The sequence below is a fragment of the Larimichthys crocea genome, chromosome XXIII, assembly GCF_000972845.2.
Source record: "Larimichthys crocea isolate SSNF chromosome XXIII, L_crocea_2.0, whole genome shotgun sequence".
NCBI classification, from domain to species: Eukaryota; Metazoa; Chordata; class Actinopteri; family Sciaenidae; genus Larimichthys; species Larimichthys crocea.
Window position 1 is genome coordinate 5,456,325 of NC_040033.1, and position 10,403 is coordinate 5,466,727.

The window sequence follows — 10,403 nt, forward strand, 5'->3', positions numbered from 1 at the left end:
CACTTGTTTGGGTGCATCGCAAAGGCAGTTTCTAATTTGTGCGAGCAAACGATCAAAGTATGCTTCCAGGTCTGTTAGTTCCTCAAGCACACACAAAAAAAATGTGTTTACTGTGGTCTAGGTACTGATCCTAAACTGTGAAACAGAGTCTGGAGTCATCTTTGTAGCCACTTGATGTAATGCGAGCTACAGCTCTGGCCTCCAGGCCTTCCAGGAGAAAATATCTGGCTCTTTACAACAGCTGCTTGACGTTTGACTTTGCATCTTCAAAGGGCTAATTGCTAACTTTATCTGTCTGCCATTTGGTGCTATGTGGTTACCATGAAGTGAGCTTATCACAGCTTTTATTTTTCTGCTGGAAACAGCTGCCGGCGTCTTGATGAGAGTGGAATTTGTTGGGCGCACAACCAAAATAAAACAAATTAAGGCTAACTAATAAAAGCGTTGTGGAGTTGAGAGGAACTAGAGAAAGTTGGGGAATGACTTTGTCATTGCTAGAAAGCTCTTTCACGTTACATAAAGTCAGAAAATATTGATTACAGGTGCTTTAAAGACAATGTTTTCATGTTTCCACAGTGTACTCTCTCTTCAGTTCCTCTGGGTCTTTTTGTTTCTCTCTCTGATGTCTCTGAAACTCTTCGAGTGCTGTGGGTCTCATTTGATCTACAGCGTCAGACATCTGGAGCACCGCTCCGGCTGAAACACCTGTTTTCAATTCAGGCAACCGACAGAAACATTTGATTGTTTCTCACAACCAGACCTCTTTTTTTTTGTCTTCTTCTTCCTCTCACTGACTCACGGGCTATTTGTTATGTTCAAAACCGAAAGAACAGCTCTCCTATAGGTAATAGATGGTGGAATAATTTCAACTTGATTAAGACCGATTGAGAGGAAAATACAGTGTATGATTTTCCAGGTATTATGTCTGCAATTTTGGCACCTTAGCTGCTGAATAAGGTTGCTTTCAAAATAGGTTCAGTATGTTTGAGATTAAATGGAATGAGTAACGTCTGAAGGTTAAACTTTTACCCTTTAACTTAATTGAAAATAATTGCTGTTCACTATAAAATCAATGTCAAGATATTGGAATTAAGGTCACGTGGGAGGTCAAATGATGTAGCTGGACTCGGTGCATATTATGCCAAATTAAACTGTGTTAAATCGTGAACTTTTTTCACCTCTGGTTGTTTAACGATGATTAACTCTTAGGTTCTGTTTTCAGCCCTAAAGCAGTCTGTTTCTGGAATAAACCCAACAAGGCAAACATATAGCTTTTACAAGCAACAGTAACATTTACGTTTCTGGCAAAATATACGTACATTTTATTTGGTGTTGAACAAATATGCATGCATTGACGTTCCACAAGACACGTGCAGGGAGCTCAACCACAGGAAGAAAAAAAAATAAAACATATAGAAATCACTAACCACGATGAAGTGAGAATAAAGCTGAAGAATTTCAGCGGCGGCTTCGCTGCCAACTCCCTGAAACACTTAATTGTGCCTAATTGTTTAGAGGACAGAACACACACAGAGGCAATTAGGAATGATACGCATGGGGAAGTCTTCACAGGGAAACAACATTAAGCCGAAAGAATAAGAAAGTATGATGTTTGCACGTTCCGTAAAACTATGTTAAACTATACGCGTGCAAATAAAAGTACGATGGAGTCACTGCACTACTCAGTGATTTACCGTATACTTGACATATTTTTTTATATTTTTCTCATGTCTGACAAATTTATGCATTTTATAGTGTAAATGCAAAATGTCCTGTTTTTATAAAAGACAAATAAATATCATTAAAAAAAAAACATCATCCGATACCAAAAAACTCCTGCTTATTGAAAGTTTACTACATTAACATTTGTGTATAGCTCTTTCATGACAAACTCTTCAGAGCATTAAAGGAGGTGACACTTTGGAAAGTGCATGTGTTTGCTTCATGGCGTAGGGTAACGGAGGAACTCCAATGGGAAAGTGTCGTGTCGTGTTCGCAACAGTTTTAGTCTGTCCTGCATGCAACTGACTTTGCCAACCTGCTCAGATTTGGTCTTTTTTTCTTGGTTTATGTGCTTATAAATATGTAAATATGCTAAGTAGTTAAATTGTTTCCATTTTGGTGCTCTCATATTTGCTACCAAGAGTTAAATTAGCATAATATAAAGACTGGAAATGGGGAACGTCAATTCACCACTTTAGATGAGGTTATATCTTTGCTGTGCTGTGTCTTAGTTCATGTACTTACATACTTATATTTTCTAATTTCAGTTCATAAGTCAATTACGTCAAAACGCAGTGTACTGTGAGTACTCGGATGGTTACGTAGCAGAAGAAGACGTTGTGGAAATGGCGGCCGAGGAAGCTGCTGAAGCGGTTGTGGTGAATATCACAATATACAAGTTGTACTTATGTTTTATTTTTTATATTTTGGCAGTAAAATGTTGGAGCCAATGCTCCGTTGGGATGCAATTCCGTGGACGCGACCATTTCCGGTAAGTGCACAACGGCTGTACTTGAATTGAGACAACACTGTCAAAATCAGTGCAGTACGCAATGTACACAGTGTACTACATAGAAGTATGTACTTACACTGCAGCTCTTGTACAAACTAGATATAACGTGTTGATTATTGAGCTTTAAAGGTGCTGGTAGGTGGATTTTGTTACCTTTGGACAGAGCCAGGCAGGTTTTTTCCCCTTGTTTCCTCTCCAGAAAGCAAACAAGTGCAACTCCCAAAATGTCAAACCACGTTTTTAAATGCCTAACGATATAATACCAAAAAAGTTTGTTACATACGTACTGTAAGTTAAATATGTGCAGGAACAGAAGGATATACTTATCAAACTACTGCAAAAGTAGGCATGCCAATGTGTGCGTACACACACATACACACACACTGTATATGAGCACCGCTGCACATGTATGTGCACACACTCATACGTACTGTACACACTCACACACACACACACACACACACACACACAAACACACTCCATGTAGAATTGGTCACTGCTCAACCAGCCGAAGTACTTCAAGCAAAGGCAGTACTTACACTATGTAAATCATTCAATAAAAAGTCTAAACAGCTGATGCATTTAAAACAATAATACGACAAAATATGGGAATAAAAGTTTTTCATCAACAGTATATTTCCTTGATTTGGTAAATTGTTGAATCTGCTCTGCAATTCAATATCGTGCAAAACTGTCTTTTTTTTTTTTTTCACAAAGTGTGTTAATAAATCGTCCCACGGGCTCACACTGCAACCCAGAGGATTGAAATGTTAGTGCCGCCCTCGTGTGTTATCTGGTTAACTCGTCCACGGATACAGTCCAGAGTAACATACACAGCTGTACCGTTCTGTACCTGAAATGAAGCCCTGAGCCCGATGCTGGCCCACTGGCTTCCTTCAGGCATAAAACCAGACACCTGCTGAGCCACAGGACCTGCCTGCCCTCCCTGACCCCCCGCCTGCTGCAAAGTGAGTTTTACAATATTGCAAGAGTGTATCAGCTTCAGGTTAAGGGCTATGTTCACAGTCCCTTTCTCGTGGAATATAAAGTTCTTACGGCTGTTCGGCTCCCCTGAGCGGGCCAAATGAACTTGCGGCGTGTCCGGGCTTATCTGCTGGAACAACAGCGGTTTATTCCTGACTGCTCCCGAGGGCAGGCCAGTCCTGGACACGGTAGCCGCCAGGGCTGAAGACACCGCCGAAGGAATCCAGATAAGACTCAGCATGCTGATCCCAGTGCTGTCCCCAAAGTAACGGATGTTACACTGGGATGGAGACGTGATCTCAAAGCTAAGCGTGTCCCCGCTCTCCACGCTCACGGCACCGGAGAGGGTGATGGAGGTGTCCCTGTAGTTGACGCCAGTCTTGAAGGCTTGCATCGCCTCCTGGCCAGTCCCGTTTCGGTTCGTGTAGGCAATCAGGGAGAAACCCTCTCGAATGCAGGTGTGGCCCATAGAGTAAAGCGCCTGTTGGAGGACAAACTTCACAACACCGCTTTCCGTGAAGCGCACGCCGCGATTGTCATGAGTTAGGATGATCATATACGGGTCGGACACTGAGGTTATGCGGAAAGTTGGACGGTAGCTGGTCTGGTAGTGCGCCAACAGGGACATCTGAGCCGTCATCGCTACGGCACCGGTATCATGCGACAACCAGAGCACGCTTAAAGACGGAGTGGTTACATCATAGACGTGAAGATCCTTGCTCTGGTTGCAGTGTTGATTCGGACTCTTCAGCAGCAGAGTAAAGGTGTGGTTGGGCTCCACCTCGACTCCACTGCTGACGCTCACACCCTGGAAGTACTTCCCATCCGGCTGTTCAATGCGAACACCACTGAGGTCCTGACCATCCTCCTCTTGGCTCCCATTAAGCCTCATTCCCAACTGAAGGAAGTTCCTGCAGCTGTGCTTTATCGCAAAGTTATGATCCAACCACACCAGGCCGTGCTGGAGGAACGTCACATGTCCCGCCTCATTGGACAACAGATCAGTGACCTCTTTGCCTCGGATGTTTAGTTGAAGCCCAGGGAAGATGTGGGTGCTGGAGGTCCGTACAGAAGGGAGTACCACATTGGCCCTCCAAGACTGGGAGAGTCGGCTCTCTGAAGGCAGGCCGCAGACGGCGTCACTGATAGCCGTGCAGGGACTGCCGACAGGTTCTCCATCGCAGTCCGAACAGGCCTGGCACTCCTGCAGCTCCTGGTTGTAGAAGTAGCCATGACCACACAAGCCCATCACTGCTTCTCTTGCAGAGATTCCCAGACACCTGAACCCCCCTGTGCAGATAAAGAATGGAGAAAACAAGGAGTCAAACTGCTCTGAAGACTCAGCACAAAGTCAGTATGAAAAATGGTTTAATTACTTCTGTTAGTCAGCATTGTACCCAAACATGATCAAATATGAATAAAGAGGAGGAAGATTTGCTCTAAAAATGAAGGAAGGCAATAGTATTTTTTCAGTTAGTTGCAAACTGTGTTGATTATGAAGAAAATAAGCATTTGTTGAACTCACCAGGAGTGTTAAGGCACTTTACTCTCTCTCCACAAATGTTTGGTAATTCAAGGCATTCATCTCTGTCCTGCAATTCATACAAATTCATATCATACATATCATAATAACAGTCGATTTTAAGTGTATTTTTTAAAAACATTTGGCCTAAAACTGCAGATATCTGATGTTTTTTGCCTCATGAATTGACATTAAATGACAAAAATAATAAAATATCTGTGTTTTCTCTTGAATTATTTATCATAATTAGAGGTAATATCATGTATCGAGGTGCTAAAGTGTAAATATTGTGCCTCCAAATCAGCTGTTGTTATTGTTGGGTGAAAACATTTGTGTATTTTTAAAATAAAATATCAGTATTTTAAAGGACCGTACCTGGCACATCCTGTCTGCAGTAGGAGAACATTGTGAGATCAGAAAGAACCCCGGTGGACACATGGTGCATTTCTCACACTGAGGCGGGTCCCTCTGAAAATCACAGTACTCCTCCTGCCCACAGGGCGAAGGGCATCCGAGCAGAGGTTGAGGAAAATGAGCCTCCCCGACTACGTCCATCACCTTCGTGTCCATGTCCATCTTGTGGACGGCGTAGGACTTCTGCAGGTGGCTGCGAGCTTGGCTCTGCAGACCCGCCAGGTGATTCTGGAAGTAGCTCTGCAGCTCGCCCTGCAGGCCCTGGAAGGAAACCTGCTTGACGGTGTCAGAGAGGAGACCGTACTGAGCCTTCACCACGTCCATCTGCTCGTACATGCGCTGCTGCTGCTCCAGGATCTCCCTCTGCTGGGACAGTAGCGTATCCTGTTGGTCCACGAGCTTCTGCTGCAGGTCGCGGATGATCACCTGCTGGGCTCGCAGGGCCTCCACCAGCTTCTCCTGCCCCTTGGCCAGCTGGAGGTGTAAGATGAGGGCGTCTTCTGAGGGAACTTCATTCTCCCCTGAGAGAGGGGAGGAAAAAAAAGGCACAATGGGATCAGACAGACATGTTCTTATTGTCGGAGGAAGTGATTAAATGAGATTAGGGCTGATTCAGTAGTTTGATTTCTGCAGGAACAAAGTGTGAACACCCAGTGACCCCCTTCTATTAGTCTAGCCATGGCAAGTGCAATGAAAGTTTCCTATATGGACCAGCATCAAAGCAGTCTGCATTTTCTGCACAATTGACTCTGAGACATTTTTCCAGTCCAGCTGCTCTAGTTGCGCTGCAGGTATCATTTTTTGGGCTGAAGGTCAACAAAGTCTTTGCTGTTAAATCAGAATTAAAATTAAAATCTGTTGATCACTGGTGGTGGGGGAAACGTGATTTAAGACAATACAGAGTGTTGTGCATTTGGTTAAATAACAGGATCTCAGCTCGTGATGAGAATTCATCAACTTCTTTTGATTTTCACTCAAGCAGAAATCTCTCTCAGCGTGCGCAACTGTGCAGGAAGGACGAGTCAATCAGCCTCTAATCATCTAAACACAACAGTTACATTATTACATGACAATGATGATGATGATGATGATGATGGAGATAACAGACCTGGCTTGATGTCACATGTGAGTTGGACACCCAAAGGCGCGCCGCCAAGTTCCGGCGACGGATATCCAAGCTCCGGAAAATCCCCCAGAAACTGCGCGGCTCTGTCGGACAGATGCACGGGAGGAAGCTCGCTCTCCTCTGATCCGACCAGACATCCCTCACCCACACAAGACTTCGCTCGAGGTTTTGGCCGTATCCTCAGCGGCAGTCTGCACTCGATCCCTCTACAGTCTCGGGTGTCATTGGAGGGCTGAAATTGTTTCACAAGAGGCGCGGCGCAGTCCACATCCGTGCACCCTGCAGGTGAAATTTCAGGCGCTCTTATCCGTGAGCTGCCGCCGCCGCCGCCGCTGCTGCTGTCACCGTGCCGCCCGCGGAGCGGCTGTACAGCCGGATAGGCTTCTCTTGGAGAGCCCGGGTACGCATGGTGCTGGCTGGCATGGCTGTGTGCTATGTGCGCCGATCTCCCCTGCGTTGCCGGGTTAAACTGCCGCGGCGGTCTGGAGGATCTGCTCCCCGGACAGTGCGCACCGGTGCACGGTCTTGGATCACCGGTCTCCGCGCCGTAGCAGTGCGTCCCACGGCAAATCTCTGCGACAGCTTGGAGTGACAACCAAGACAGCAGCAGCAGCAACAGCGCGGGTGATACTAAAACCATTTTGTGTCCTCTCTCTCTCTCTCTGCCTGCAAAAGAAGAAATGATACATTTGGATAAAAATCTCCAAAAGTCCATCAGCTCTCTCTTAAAGTTGACGCACACAGACTCTCTTACCTTCAGCTCCAGGATGTTTGGTGAGACTGTCTCCTCCTGACTGTCAGTAAGGAATAAAAACATTAGACACACGCATTACTGCTGGCTCTCTCCATGCCTGACCCACTCTGAGGGCTTCTGCACTACAATGTCAGTTATGTGGCATTCCTAAGACTTAATTAGCATCAGGTTTCCCCGGCCACAAATTAACCCTTCACCTTCCCTGCTCTCCATGCTGGAATTCCCCCCCCTACCACCACCACCTCCAGAAAATGAGATGAAACAAGGCAGAAGGACACTTTTTCCTAATGCACGGTGTAGAAATATTCTCTCTGTTTTCATGTTTAGAAAGGGGGGATGTTGGTTGTCCATGTGGTGCCAGAATTATCTTCCCCTCTCCTGGTGACTGTCACTTCTCATCTTGCTCACTGTTGACTTTCCTGTGACCTTACGGCCGTCCAAGTTTCAAAAAGTGGCAGTGCCTTTTTTTTTTTGCACATCCTGATTGTTGAGACAGCTGCTGATCAGTGTCCTTCACGTTGCTGGCCTTGTCAACACCGAGCACCCACCACCCGCCTCCTCCTCCTCTCTTTCTTTATAGACAGAGCCTACAGAGGTCAAACTTTTGTTGAAGGGACCTATGGCAGAAGTCAGGAATGTGAAGCCCACAGCTGGTTTTTGGACCGTGTCCTCTCTTTTGTGTGTGTGTGTGTGTGTGTTTCAGGAGGTTATCTGAGGCTGATGTGTGGTAGGTGGTGCTGGTAGGATGGTGTTTGTAGCTCGGCAGGTTCTGATGTAGTTTTCTGTTTGATCGTTTCAAGGTTATGTATGGAAGCCAAGAACAGGAGGAAAGATTTGACGTCATGACAGCGGTGATAAGTCACAAAGAACTTTGATTTACAATCTCGTGTTGCAGTTTTGAGAATATTTTGATTTATTTTCTTCTTAAAAATGTTGATTTACTCGCATTTGTTGCATCACGTTCACTTGGTTTCTCATCATTTTGATGTACTCTCAAAATTTGGACTTTAATAATGTCATAATAATAGTAATTTCAGAATAATTTAGTTTTATTTTCTGATTTTTAAAACATTTATTTTGTACTTACTCTCACGTAATTTGGATTTATTATCTCATAATTTCGTCTCATTAACTCTCATATTTGTGACTTGTCGTCTGATCATTTCGACTCGGTGTCTCATTGTTTCGACTGATCTTATAATGTTCACTTCTCATGACTTGTCTAATAGCTCTTACCTCTGTTGTTTTTACATAGTTTTCAATTATTAACTCTAAAAAATCAGACTTTGTATTACTACGGTGGCCACAAAACGAGCAAAAAGCTTCATCACAAAGTCTGGAGGACCTGTGGCATCTGTAGATCAGGCGTCAACCTTCGTGTCGCAGAAGTGCCGAAAACTGCAGTTCCTCAAACGTCCACTTGAGGCTGGCTCCAGAAGTGAGTCAGTCTCCATAAGTCCCCATGTTTCACAGCAGAAATAAACATGTTTACACCTGGTACAAAAAACTGTTTTGGTCTCTATAGCTAATTTCCCCGTTCATGACAACTGTACTGAGGGTGAATTTATATACAACTCACCTGTTCAGATTATATTAAGGCTTAAAGTTATGCAGAATTAAGACTGTGGACACTTTGACTGACAGGTTGACAGTTGTTTGAGCACCCAGACTTCATTCAACCCGCCTCAGGTCCGCCGATGATCCACATCCTAAATAGACAGGAGGCGGACGAGACAGGACTGAGCTTCAAAATGAGTCTTCAGAAACTTGTGGGCGATTATACACTAATGAAAACATCTTCCACACTGGACCTTTTTAATAAAACATCATTTATAACTGCATGAAGTCCCGTTTTTTATTCATCATGAGTACTTCCAGACAAAATGAATCAAAACAAACCCTGAAATTCTTTGTTTGTTGGACTCTGTTGGCAAATGAATCCTGCCAAAAGCTGAGCAGGGAGGCTGATTAGAAACTTAAATGAGTTGCATACACAGAAAAAAAGATCCAGCTCGCTCTCTGTAAACATGCAGAGTGGAGCGGCGCTCCGCAAAGACAATAACAAGTGAAGGTTGGTAGCATGAACGGCTTTTTTTTTTTTTTTTACACCACCCACCGAGCACAGAAAGTGTTCAGTGCAGCAGAGTACAAACAGAGGGCACCACAGCACTCCTGCATGCATCACTTTTCACATCATCATGACAGATTGTCCTCCGCAGCACCGCGTTTAACAAGCGCTTTGCAAGGTGCCCACTGGTTTTGTCATTATCACCTCATTTTCTTTTAGTGCAGGGGGAAAAAAAAAAAAAAACAGGAAAGGTATTTAGAGATGTGTCGGAGAAGTCAGGTTTTACATGACGGAGACTAATAGCTTAAAAGTATGCCCTCTTTTTACACCTCACATCTGGAGCTCTGCTGCACAGCGCTTAAACTTGCAGCTCGTACTTTCTTTGCAGAATTTGATAAAAAATAACAACCCTGCACAGTTTCTGTGAGGTATGAGCTTGCAGCGTACATGGGGGCAGTAGTATCCTCTCTGTTGGACCACCCTCAGCGGATGAAGAGTGAGTGCAAAGACACAACAAAGCAGAAAAAAATCACCCTTCTCCTCGAGCTGCCGAGCTCCACGGCCGTTAATCAGTGTATCTCTACTTGAGAAATGTTCCCGGAGGCACCGGCGCGCTGGAGAAACTCTGAGCTGAATGGGAGGCTGCCTTTTGCTGTCCAGAGAGAGAGAGAGAGAGAGGAAATGAGTGGTGGTGGTGGTTGTGACACATGCCTGTACCCAGAGTGTTTGTTTAATACATCACGAGTCACGAAAGACTCTTGGACGCGTTCAAGGTTATTTGGTTTCCCCCCTCCTGTGGCGCTCAGCTTCTCTGATGACAGGGGTTTTGCCACAGAGAGGGTGGTCTGCCTCTCCCAACGGGGCCACGGCTGATCTTTGAGGGAGGAAAATAAGGTTATGAGAGGGCTAATAATAGAAAAATAACACAAATGTAAACTAATATTTCCCTTTTGAAACAGATTAGGGGGTTGATAATGAAGGTAGCAATCGGGGGGGAAAGTTATTAGAAGGATAATAACG

At 44.6% G+C, this 10,403-nt stretch overlaps 1 protein-coding gene across 1 annotated transcript; it reads right to left on the reverse strand.

Moving 5' to 3' along the window:
• Positions 1-1,298: 1,298 nt before the first annotated feature.
• nell3 (NELL (neural EGFL like) family member 3) lies at positions 1,299-7,821 on the reverse strand. The gene is made up of 5 exons (XM_019254160.2): positions 7,316-7,821; positions 6,544-7,227; positions 5,397-5,956; positions 5,025-5,091; positions 1,299-4,789 (listed from the first exon to the last, which is right to left on the reverse strand). Exons 2-5 carry the CDS (start codon positions 7,199-7,201, stop codon positions 3,258-3,260), a joined length of 2,817 nt encoding a protein of 938 aa, XP_019109705.2. The 5' UTR covers positions 7,202-7,227; positions 7,316-7,821; the 3' UTR covers positions 1,299-3,257.
• Between the last annotated feature and the right edge of the window lie 2,582 nt (positions 7,822-10,403).

Coding starts and splice junctions, on each gene's coding strand:
- nell3 (XM_019254160.2), bottom strand. CDS start 7,201: ATGGTTTTAGTATCACCCGCGCTGTTGCTGCTGCTGCTGTCTTGGTTG. Junction 5,092..5,396: donor CTGCAGACAGGATGTGCCAG/GTACGGTCCTTT, acceptor TATGAATTGCAG/GACAGAGATGAATGCCTTGA. Junction 4,790..5,024: donor AAAGTGCCTTAACACTCCTG/GTGAGTTCAACA, acceptor TTATCTGCACAG/GGGGGTTCAGGTGTCTGGGA.